At 47.5% G+C, this 12,053-nt stretch overlaps 1 protein-coding gene across 9 annotated transcripts in view; it reads left to right on the top strand.

The window, feature by feature from the left end:
- The window catches only part of Fam178b (family with sequence similarity 178, member B), a 120,495-nt gene that overhangs the window by 15,270 nt on the left and 93,172 nt on the right, over positions 1-12,053 (top strand). For 6 of the 9 annotated variants that reach the window (XM_006496116.3, XM_017321439.2, NM_001372417.1 and 3 more), the window contains exons 2-4: positions 6,872-7,186; positions 8,496-8,557; positions 10,988-11,110. In XM_006496116.3, the coding sequence (XP_006496179.1) occupies positions 6,974-7,186; positions 8,496-8,557; positions 10,988-11,110 (398 nt within the window). In that variant the 5' untranslated portion in view covers positions 6,872-6,973. The remainder of the gene's footprint in view (positions 1-6,871; positions 7,187-8,495; positions 8,558-10,987; positions 11,111-12,053) is intronic. The other 3 variants (NM_001126046.1, XM_017321446.2, NM_201365.2) reach the window with 1 other exon arrangement.

Genomic DNA, 12,053 nt, shown 5'->3' with positions numbered 1-12,053 from the left:
ACACACACACACACACTCTTTCTTTCTTTCTCTCTTCTTTCAAAAAGAAGTTTAATAGAGTGTCTTAAACAGCCAGAGTTTAAAGCAAAAGAAGAAAAGGGGAGAGGAAGTGAGGGGAAAGAGACCTGCAGCAGGAGAGGCACTGGCCGTGCTTGTTGGTTCCCTTGGGTGCTCCTTCAGCGACTCACCAGGTCTCCTGCCACTGCCTAACTGGGGCTTCCTCACTAGGAGCTTCTGGGAGATCATGCAGGCATTAACCTTGAGGGTCTTCTCAGGCACTCCCCAGCGAGATCAGCTTCTGTTCCTTGCCCAGCTCTTTGCTCCCTTGGCTGCTCTTTCCATCCAGCCAGTGAGCATATTTGCCCTTCATGCTTTTGACAAACGCTTCCCCAAAGACCACTCCATCTCTGAAGAAGTCCTGAGTAGGAGAAGGTGAAACAAAGGCCCAAGAGGATATTTTCAGAATCAGAGAGTTGCAAGATGGTGCTGGAGTCAGAAAACAGAACCAGGGCCTGGTAATTACCTCCGTGGTAAAGAGTGGGAGGCCCCAGGTTGTATCCCAGGCACCACAAACCTCAGCCACAGCTCTTTGAGAATTAATTTGATGTTGTGTACAGTTTCAGAGGGTTAGCATGGCAGAAAGCATGGTACCATGCAAGCAGGCATGATGCTAGAACCAAAGCTGAGGGGGCTACATCCTGATCCATAGGAAGAAGGGGGTGAGGGGAGGGGGGAGAGAGAGAGGTGGCGGGAAGGAGAGACTGGTAGTATGAACGTTTGAAATTTCAACTTAGCACAGCCCACTTCTCCCTGGAGCATGGAGTCATGGGCTGATTGTTCTGTAGGTGCTATTAGATACAAAAATTACAGTTGATGCTAATAAAAAATTTATTATAGGTGTGTATTTTATTTTGTTTGCTTGTGTAGGTATACCTGTGTTTACATGTATGCTTACCTGTACAGGTGCATAAGGAGACTAGAATTTGACATCAGTAGATCTTCCTCACTCTTCTCCACATTTTGTTTTGTCTTGTGTGTGTGTGTGTGTGTGTGTGTGTGTGTGTTTAGAAAATGTCAAGGATCCCTTGTCTCCATCCTCTAAACACTGTAATTACCAGTGGGTAACCACACCCCCTCAACATTTAAAGGGTTCTATGCCTTTTTTTTTTTTTTTTTGGTTTTTCAAGACAGGGTTTCTCTGTGTAGCCCTGGCTGTCCTGGAACTTACTCTGTAGACTAGGCTGGCCTCGAACTCAGAAATCAGCCTGGCTCTGCCTCCCAAGTGCTGGGATTAAAGGCATGTGCCACCACTGCCCGGCTTTTTTTTTTTTTAATATTTGTTTATCTTATGTACATGAGTACACTGTAGCTGTTTCAGACACAACAGAAGAGGACATGAGATCCCATTACAGATGGTTGTGAGCCACCATGTGGTTGCTGGGAATTGAACTCAATACCTCTGGAAGAGCAGTCAGTGCTCTTAACCGTCTCTCCAGCCCTGCTCTGTATTCTTCCTGTGCCTGCAGCCAGCACTTGACACTGAGCCACCTCACAGTCTTGCCTTATTTTTTGAGACCAGGTCTCTTCACTGATCCAGAAGCTGATTGTTTTGTTTAGACTGGCTGGCCCCAAGTACCCAGATGTGCACCACCACAGCTGGATCTTTAAATACACACTAAGGATCTGAGTTCTGCCTCTCATGCTTGTTCAGCAAGCACTTTGCCCACTGAGCCATGTTTGTAGGCCCCAGCCACCACTTCTTAGGGTTTTATTGCTGTGAAGAGACACCGTGGCCCCAGCTACTCATAAAGGCAAACATTTAATTGGCTCACAGTTCAGAGGTTTAGTTCATTATCATCATGGCAGGAAGCATGGCCGCATGCAGGCAGACATGGTGCTAGAGGAGCCAAGAATTCTTCATCGTGATCAGAAAGAAGGCAGCAAGGAAGAAGCTCTCGTTGCACACTGGGGAGCCTGAGCATAGGAAAGCTGAAAGCCCACCCCCACAGGGACACACTTCTTCCAACAAGGCCACACCTCCTAGTAGTGTCACTCCCATGGGCCAAGCATTCAAACACAGGAGTCTATGGGGACATTCCTATTCAAACCACCACAATCCCTTTTAATGTTTGTCTTTCCTTTGAATCAGACAGAGTGTTAGGGAGTAGAAAGTGTGACAACACGGACAGCATTCGATTCTTAGGCTGGTGCACTGCCGCCTCGCACAAGGACTCTGAGCCGAGCACCCAGCTGAGTGCCCACATGCCAGCCCACCGTTGAAGTTCCACATGCATCTTTAGTAAGCCTCAGTGCGGCCCTAGCTGCACTGAGTGCTGCAGAAGTAGTCCCAATCCAGAGTGCTAACTCAGCCATGACTGTTTCAACAACTCTTGCTTGACTGGTTGCCGTCAAAGCCTCTGAACTCTCAATGACCCTGTAGCCGAGCTCTCGCCCAGGCCAGAGGAGCAGCACTTTTCCAGGGGCCCAGCAGAAAGTCTGTGTGGTTGGTTCACATTCGGTCCTTCATTTACATGAGGGGATGCCATGACTGGTGCAGACATGTTTGCCAACCCTTCTATTGGGATGGGCAGGCTGTTCTCCTCCCGTTCTGAGTCATCCAGGAGATACCCTCCTGCGCTGGCTTCCAAATGTTACAGCATTAAGCCCAGGTTTTCTCTCAGTGGTCTTTTTAATTTGCCTATTTTTTAATATTGATGTTGTTGGTGTTGTTATAGTTCTAGAGGTTGTTTTATTTTGGTGTGATTATTCTGGTTCTGTGTGACAGGGTATCAGAATAACTCAGGCTGGCCTTGTACTCAGGGTCCAGCCAAAAATGACAAGGTTCATATCCTCCTTGCTTCCACCCCCAAGGGGTAGGATTCAGAAGTGCACTGCCGTGGGGGGGAGGGGGGGAGTGTACGGGGGGGGGGGGCTGATAGAACGATGGCTTCAGTGGTTAAGTGTTCTTCCATGGTATTAGAGTTTGGTTCCCAGGACCCATGTTAGGTGACTCCCAACCACCTATAACTACAGCTGCTGGGAGCCAAAGGCCTCTGGCCTGAGTACACATGCATGGCCGTGGGTGTTGGTTCTCTTCTTCCACCATGGATTCCAGAAATTGAATTTAATTGCATCAGACTTGCTGGTCAAATGCCTTTCCCCACTGAGCTATCTCGATGGCCCAATTTTGATATTCATTATCACAAGAGTTTGCTAAGCTGATAACACTATCGAATAAGAGGGTGGGTGTTACTGTAGAGTGGCCTTGAAGATAGCAACAGCAACCACAAGAGGGCAGCTGAAGAGTTCCAGAAATGATGGGGTTGGGGGGGCAGAAACAAAGGGTAAAGATAAGGACAACGAGGACCATAAAAAGTCCTGCTTACACTACTAAGCCTCAAAGGCCAGTGTTTGTGACACCCTGAGCCCAGGAGCTGTATCACCAGCTTCTGTCAAGGACTGAGGATGCTGATACCTGAGTTGTGACCCACTGACCCACTGTAGGGCTGAGGGTTCCAGCACCAGAGGCCTGCTGGGATGCCACTATTGGAGTTGCTGCTGCTACACACTGCTGCTGGAAGCTGAGATTACAGTGGCCTCCAAGTGCCAAGGCAGTGCTGGTTGTTACAGTTTATTTCTTTTTGTTTGTTTGTTTGGGTGGTTGGTTGGTTTTGTTTTGTTTTGTTTTGTTTTGGGGGGAGGTGTTCGAGACAGGGTTTCTCTGTGTAGTCCTGACTGTCCTGGAACTCACTCTGTAGACCAGGCTGGCCTCAAACTCAGAAATCCATCTGCTTCTGCCTCCCAAGTGCTGGGATTAAAGGCATGTGCCACCACTGCCCTGCTTTATATTTCTGTAATAACCTAATGCCGAGAACTTTTAAGTCTCTAGCTTCTACAGCCAGAAACTAGAGGCTCTTAGCTCTTATGGTTTAGAGCCATAAGCCTCTGGTCTCTAGTCGAGTCCCTGGGGGGCCTCTGGAGACTTGCGATGCCAACCCTGAAGAGCACCTTCAGTTATCCTTCTGTATCTATCCAGCTAGGGCAAAGGGATACGACCAGGTCATTGTGACATTCTTACTTGTTTTGGATTCATTTCTTGTTTTCTGGGTTTTTTTAATTGTTGTGTTTGTTTGTTTTGAGATAAGGTGTTCCAGGCTGGTCTGGAACTCTGTGTAGACCAGGCTGGCCCCAAATACAAGAGATCTGCCTAAATCTGTTCTCTTAAGTGCTAGGATTAAAGGCCTGCCAACATGCCTAGTTGTTTGGTTTTGGTTTTTAAGATTTTTTTTTAAAAAAATTTATTCATGTATATGTGTATGTGAGTGCAAATATGCGCACCACATGGACACAGGTGCCTGTGGACACCAGAAGAGGGTGTCAGACTCCTTTGGAGTAGAGTTACAGGCAGTTGTGAGCACCTGTAAGGGTGTTAGGAATGGAATCTAGGAATGGAATCTAGGTCCTCTGCAAGAGCAGTGAGAACGCTTAACCACTAAGCCATCTCTCCAGACCCCTTCCCTTCTCTTCTCTTCTCTTCTCTTCTCTTCTCTTCTCTTCTCTTCTCTTCTCTTCTCTTCTCTTCTCTTCTCTCTCCTCTCTTGCTTTGTTGCCTAGAACGGCCAGGAACTCCAGAATTCAGTTGATCCTTCTACCCCAGACTCCTGAATAGAATGTCTACCTGTGGCCACCACTATATCCAGCTGTTTTTTTAGGTGTTCTAATTTATTAAACTTCATAGTTCATAAAGTGTTGGTTCTGAGACTTTTACCAGCTTATAGACCTTTGACAGCTCATATCCTAAGGCTTTTTGAATAACTTTTTATTGATGTTGTTCCAGGGTACAGACATTTTTTATGGTTACATTTCCTTGATAGGTTGGTCCCTAAAAGAAAGAAGCCATTTAACCAGTAATGCATGCCTTAATACAGCGCTTGGGAGGCAGAGGCAGGTGGATCTTCGTGAGTTCAAAGCCAGCCTAGTCTACAGAGTGAGTTTCAGGACAGCCAGAGAGCTACATAGTGAGACCCTATCTCAAAAAAACAAACAAATGGGGGCTGGTGGGATGGCTCAGCGTTTAAGAGCACCGACTGCTCTTCTGAAGGTCCTGAGTTCAAATCCCAGCAACCACATGGTGGCTCACAACCATCCATAATGAGATCTGATGCCCTCTTCTGGAGTGTCTGAAGATAGCTACAGTGTAATTACATATAATAAGTAAATAAATCTTTAAAAAAAAAACAAATGAACAAAAGAAAGAAGCCATTTTATTATTATTATTATTATTATTATTATTATTATTATCATTATATTATTAGTGTGTGTTGTGTACATGAACTTGTGTGCATGTTTTATACCCAGATTCATGAAGAGAGGTCAGAAGACATTTTTGTGAAATTGATTCTCTTTTCTACCTTTACCTGGGTTCCAAGGGTTGGGCTCAGGTTTCCAGGTTTCCATGGCAAACACCTTTACCAGCTGAGGCGCCTTGCTGACCCCAAACAAGCCATTCTAAGTGTAAGCAGTGATCATTTCTCACATGTCAGTATTCATTGTAATCATTTTTAATTTTTTGATCAGTTATAAAAATTAAATTTTTAGTGATATATTGCAGTTATAAAGATGACTCTGCAGACCAGGTTGGCCTTAAACTCACAGAGACCCACCTGTCTCTACCCCCGAGTGCTGGGATCACAGGTATGCCCCACCATGCCCAGCTGATTTGAATTTTTTCCACTGTTATTAAGTGTGAACCTAGTTGGTTTAGAGCAAACTTCTATAAACTCATTTCCTTAGGTCACTGGGTTCCAGGCTTTCATTAGCAGCTGGCGGCCATCTTCACTGCAGCCTGGTCTTCCAAGCCTGGTCCTGAGTCAAGTCTATGTATGGAACATGGTCCTGCCAGTCTCAATGGTCCTGAGTCAAGTCTATGTATGGAACATGGTCCATCCTGCCAGTCTCAATGGTCCTGAGTCAAGTCTATGTATGGAACATGGTCCATCCTGCCAGTCTCAATGGTCCTGAGTCAAGTCTATGTATGGAACATGGTCCATCCTGCCAGTCCCAATGTTCCATTTATTTATTTATTGATTGATTGATTGATTGATTGATTGTTTTTTTCGAGACAGGGTTTCTCTGTATAGCCCTGGCTGTCCTGGAACTCACTTTGTAGACCAGGCTGGCCTCAAACTCAGAAATCCGCCTGCCTCTGCCTCCCGAGTGCTGGGATTAAAGGTGTGCACCACCATGCCCGGCTCCAATATTCCTTTTTAATGCTCTTTAATTCAACACAAAAGTATGGGCCCCTAACCATGTGCCAGGTCTGGACGGATTTGGGGGACGTGATATATATATATATATATGTACATACACACACACACACACAGTATCAAAGTCCTCTGCTTACCCATTATGCTGCTGAAATAAAATTAGATGGCCCCTTCATTTCAGCTACCTGACCTCAGGCACAGTGTCGAGTCCTTGTCATAGGCCCAGAGAAGGAAGTCCTCCTGGGTACCAGACCCGTCCTGGAAACACAGGGATTTAGAATCTCTAGGTTTCTCTGGCAATCACCGCACCTGTAAGGAGTTCCACTAAGGACAGAGCATCCCATGGGCTTCAGGTGTGGCTGCAGATGACTTTGCTAGCCATTCCATGTGGATAGGCCATATCACCTGCACAGGTAGTGACATGATGAAGGCAGGGCCAAAGGCAACCATATGGAGAATTACTACCCTTGCCACCCATACGTAGCAACCCCAAGCTGTCCCTTTCCTTACCCAGTGTGGCTTGATGTCTGGCACACTAATGGGGTGGACTCTTCACATATCCACAGGGGTCCAGGCAGCCACTGATTTTGCCTATCTCTTTGCAGAGCCTCAAGTGCAGCCTGCTGGACCACCTCCTTCTCCACTCAGGGCCACAGCTCTGCAGCCCTACAGTGGCTCTAACTCCCAAATCACTGAAGAGGCCCAAGATGCAGATGCCCAGGGACTCGTTCCCCACTGACTGGAGCCCACCTCCTGTAGAGTTCCTAAACAAGCCCAAGAAAGCACCTCCAGCCAAAAAGGGACCCCTTGAGGACTTGGAGAAGGACCCTCCAGATCCCAACCAGAAGGTGGAGCTGGCCTCCCTGGAGGAGCTCTTCTGGAACATGGCAAGTCCAAGCCAACAGGCTGGGACCCCAGAGGTAAGTAAGGCAGTGGCCATCTTGGCTTCTCCTCATTGGCCTCTCCTTTGAGTGACCTCTTAGTTGCCCACAAGCCAACCCTTTCTGATGGCCCTTTCTGCAGCCATGCTCCAACTCCCCCTCTGCACCCTCCCTGTCCCAATTCTCGATGACGAGATACCTTACCTCTCCCCAGCCCTAGGGCTCTCATAGTCGAGAGTTTAGGCTCCAAGCCAAATCCCACTCCTCCCTGGGTTTCCACTCCTAACTCTTGCTCACGAAAGTCAGGGGGTCACAGCAGATTGAATGTGTTTCTGCATGGGGCCCCTCAAGGCTTTCATGACTAAGGTTAGGGTTGGCCTTGGAGCAAGGAGGAACCTCAGTGTCAGGATCCAGTCTAGGTGCATACAAAGCCTATGACTGAGGTTCAGTAATAGAGATCCTAAATAAGACTTCAGTGATATCTTGTGGGGACTAGAGTGTGGGACACTTTTTAGGGCTGTAGGCTCAGGAAATTTATTCTAAGCATAGTGTTTCATTATTTGCCATAGTCCAAGATTATCAGTAGCCTAAATGCCTGCCACTGAGGAGCTATGCTCTAGCCATATATAAGAATACCCTGGAACTGGGTGTGGTGGCGCACGCCTTTAATCCCAGCACTCAGGAGGCAGTCAGATTTCTGAGTTCGAGGACAGCCAGGCTATACAGAGAAACCCTGTCTCAAAAAAAAAAAAAAAAAAAAGAGAATACCCTGATAATGTTACTTGAGCACATAACACACTCACACACATATATACATGTATACATACATGTGCAAACCTGTGCACACACGCATGCATACATACACTATATTCACACATATCCATATATGCACACATACATACACATGCACACATATGCAGTCTCTTTTGACATTAATATGAAATGACACTCAAGATGTATTTCTGACTGGAAAGAGCAAAGTGCAGGCTGAGGCATGAGGCATATATCTCCTCCTGTGTCTGCTGAGTTACAGTGACTGGATTACTGCTTGGCTTGTGCTTGTATAGCAACATCTGTCTGAAAGCATGCAAGCACTTTCACCTGTGGTTGCCTGTGGGTGGGCACTAGGAGAGAACCTTCGTACTTTTGAATTAAAAAAAAAAATCATACCAGGACAGCTGGGGCTATACAGAGAAACCCTGTCTCGAAAAAACAAAAAAAAAATTATGTGTTTTTTTAAAAATCATATATCTGTTCAGAAAAGTGAGCAGAATACATTAACATCAATCTTCCCATGTTTTCCTTTCCCCTCCCCCCCCTCCCCCATGCCTGTGTCCTGTCTTTCCAGATTTCCTCTGGGAGCTCACAATGCTACATCAATAACTTAGATTACTTACTGCAAGAAAAGAGGTGAGTATGGGGTGAGGTCCATTGTGCACGCAGAGCAGTTTCTGTGAAAGACTGGTAGACTGAGGACTGAGCAACCCTGTGTGGGGATGGGGCAGCCTTCCCAGCAGGTGTGGCATGTCCTGTGTACACACAGGCTTATAGGCAGGTCCAGAATGGAGGCTCTGGAGCAAAGCCCTTATCCCAGGGCCTTCTTCCTCCCAGCCTCCACCCCTGCCCAGTTCATGCCACAAGGGTGTGCCATCGGAGTAGCATGGCCACTGGCCTGTCCCAGTGTACCTTCAGCTGATTTTCCTTCTCATGTTATTTGGTCCCGCTCGTCTCCTTCCTGCCACAAAGCACTTTATCTCAAAGAAGCTGGGCTTGGCATGGCTGTTCCCCTCTGCAGTTTCTGAAGGCAAAAGTCATGTTGGTCAGAAGTAGACATGTCTTAGTGGGGTGGAGCTAGTGTCAGACACCAGCACCTGTCAGTTTCTTTTGGAGTAACCTCTCAGGGAGGAGGCTAGCTAGTGTGGAGGGGCCCTCTGGAGCGGAACTTAAGCAGGCTCCTCCTGTGTACAGTAGATGCCTCACTGTAAGGTAGCCAGGAACAGCTGCTCATGTGTTGGGCCTGTTTGCTGGCCAGCTGTTTGATGGAAAGTAAGCAGATTATTCTCACAACCTAACTCTTTCCTCTGTCCCTTTTCCTGTGTGCATGTGTGCACACACTAAATGCAGGTGTGTGTACACGCATGTTGAGCGCAGGTGGAGCTCCCACCTCTTGACTCCTGCTGGAAGCATCCATGCCCACCTTCTCAGAATCTTTTCTCAGGACCCACAGCCCTACATTCTTGTCCAGGATGTAGTAAGGTGCACACATGGGTGGACAGTTGTTTTCTCTGGATTTATGCATTCTGCCCACTCCAGAGTCAGTCCACGTTCTTCTTCCATACAGTGACTTTGGCTTTTAAGATCTCAAAGCTATTGCTTGGAACTTGATGTAGGGAGTTGATGGTGCCACTCTATTTGCCTGGAAGTTCATCTTGACTCTGGCATCTTCCATACAGTTGCTGAGAAAGGCTTGCCCTTGAACCTTGGAGAGGGAGGGGTGTTGTCTTGTAAAGGCAGATAACACAGACCATGCTGCTCCTGGAGGGCTGGGACAGGAAATCTGGGTGCTGACAGGTAGGAGGGATGTGGCCATAGATAAAGTGGTGATGTGGTAAGGCGATTGGACACAGACACCCACTGAATCATGGGAGCTTCTGAAGAGGCAGAAGTGTGTTTTTCTGCATGCTAAAGAAAGATCATGTGGACCGTCCTGGAAGAAATGGTGCAGTGCTGAGAAACTAGCAGAGCATGAGCTATGGAAACTGTAGGGAGCCCCTAGAAGGGCCAGGTAGAGGATGGGGACTCCCGAGATTTTTTTCAACAGCCTTCAGAAGCAAGGACAGCGAAGGCTAAAGGATGCTTCATGCTCTCTAGGAGTGTACAGGCTTGTTACAGCAAGAGGAAGTGAAAGAATCTATCAGTCTATTTTCTGTTGCTGTAACAGAATACCCAACACCAGGAGGTTTATAAAGAAAAGAGGCTATTTGGTTTATGGTTCTGGGAGTCCAAAAGCATGGTCCTGGCATCTGTACAGTTTCTAGTGAGAGCTTTGTGCTTTGCCTCATGGCAGATGGAAGGGAATACAGAAAAACAAATAGCATTAAGAAAAAAAGTATTCACCCATCATTGAATTCCATCTCAGAGCCCAATGCCTCTTGATAGCCCTCTACCTGTCTGCAGAAGTGTTTCTCTGAAATCTACATTTCCACATGAGTTTGGAAAGGACAGGCCACATTCAGGGCATAGCAGGGAGAAGGGTGTTGGGGGGGGGGGGCGGGGGCGGCCGAGAGGTGTTCTGTGACTCCAGCAGGATAATGGTAAGCACAGCTGCCTTTAGTAAAGGCTAGCGAGAGCTGGAGTGAGGCTCTTTTCTCTGGGTGAGAAAAGGAAATAAGGCACTCCTACCTGCTGCAGGACAGGGGCCAAAGGGTGAGGGAGAGAAGGGTGTGTGGGGATGGGAGGGAGGCTCTGGCCTCTGGAGGGTGCAGATGCAAGTGGTGAGTTGGGGCTGCCAAGGACCTGAGGGCACAAGCTTCCTCTCATCATTTGCTGAGCCCTGGGTTAATAGAAGAGCAGACCCAGTTCTGAGGATGTTAGAGAATGAAGGAATGTCAAAACAAGATCCACAAATAAAGACGCAAAGACACACTCAACATTGTATGGCAAATGCTCTCTACTTTGACCATTGCCACTGGAGACAAAGCAGAGCTCTGTCCTCCAGGAGTATAAGTATCAGCATGTGGCCTTGTATTCCCCAGGCATGCTGTGTTCTGGGGGTGGGGAGACAGGTGGGCATCAGGTAGCAGTGCCAGTGGCTGGCTCAGTCTCTCATTTCCACCAAAGGGAGCAGGCCCTGGAGCAGGAATGGGAGCAGTTGCTGCAGCAGACACATCCTAGGCTGAAGTCCTCTGTGTGTGATGATAATGACGACAGTGACACAGAAGCAGTGCTCATGCCTGAGCACAGGTAGGAGCCGGGCCCTGTGAGGATGGGCAGTTTCATCCAGCAATGTGTGCACCTCCTCTTTTTTTTTTTTTTTTTTTTTTTTGTTTGTTTTTCGTGACAGGGTTTCTCTGTATAGCCCTGGCTGCCCTGTAACTCACTTTGTAGCCCTGGCTGGCCTCGAACTCAGAAATCCGCCTGCCTCTGCCTCCCGAGTGCTGGGACTAAAGGTGTGTGCCACCACGCCCGGCACACCTCCTCTTCTTATGGCCACAGTTCCAGATAACCAGTTGCCTTCTGCTGGCCTTCAGAGGGCAAATGGCCTTCTAGAGACAGATGATAAAGCAGACCAGTTATCAGCCAAGTTCACAGAGCTCTGTCTCATGGGGGAATAGGTACACAAAAACCACAGTCTTAACTGAAAACTTCCTGGAAGGAGATTATGGCCACAGGAAATTGTTCATCTTCCCCTGGCTAGGGGAAGGAAGATGACCATCAGCTTTGCTGGCTCTTCTTTCATTAGGCTATGGTTTGAGGAAGGGCTGAGTTCTATACCACAAAGTCTGAGATGCCTGAGGACCTCAGTGGAATCCATTTTTGTGATACTCTCTGTTTTCCATGTGTGGCAGTTTGAATAAGATGGTCCCAACAGGCTTATATAGTTGATGCTTGGTCACAAGGGAGTGGACTCTTTGAAAGGATTAGAGCATTAGGAAGTGTGGCCTTTTTGGAGGAAGTGAGGTTTCAAAAGCTGATGGCAGGCCCAGTCTCTCTCTGCCTATGGATCAGAATGTAGTTCTCAGCTACTGCCTACCTGCATACTACCATGCCCTACCCATGATGGATTCTGAAACTGTAAGCAAGCCCATAACTAACTGCTTTATTTTATAAGAGCGGCCTTGGGCACGGTGTCCTTCATAGCACTAGAACTGTGACAGATGTTGGTTCCAGGAATGAGATTTTGCTG

This window comes from Mus musculus, chromosome 1 (assembly GCF_000001635.26).
Source record: "Mus musculus strain C57BL/6J chromosome 1, GRCm38.p6 C57BL/6J".
NCBI classification, from domain to species: Eukaryota; Metazoa; Chordata; class Mammalia; order Rodentia; family Muridae; genus Mus; species Mus musculus.
Note: the sequence above shows the minus strand (reverse complement) of the source record. Positions and strands in the feature narration are given on the sequence as shown.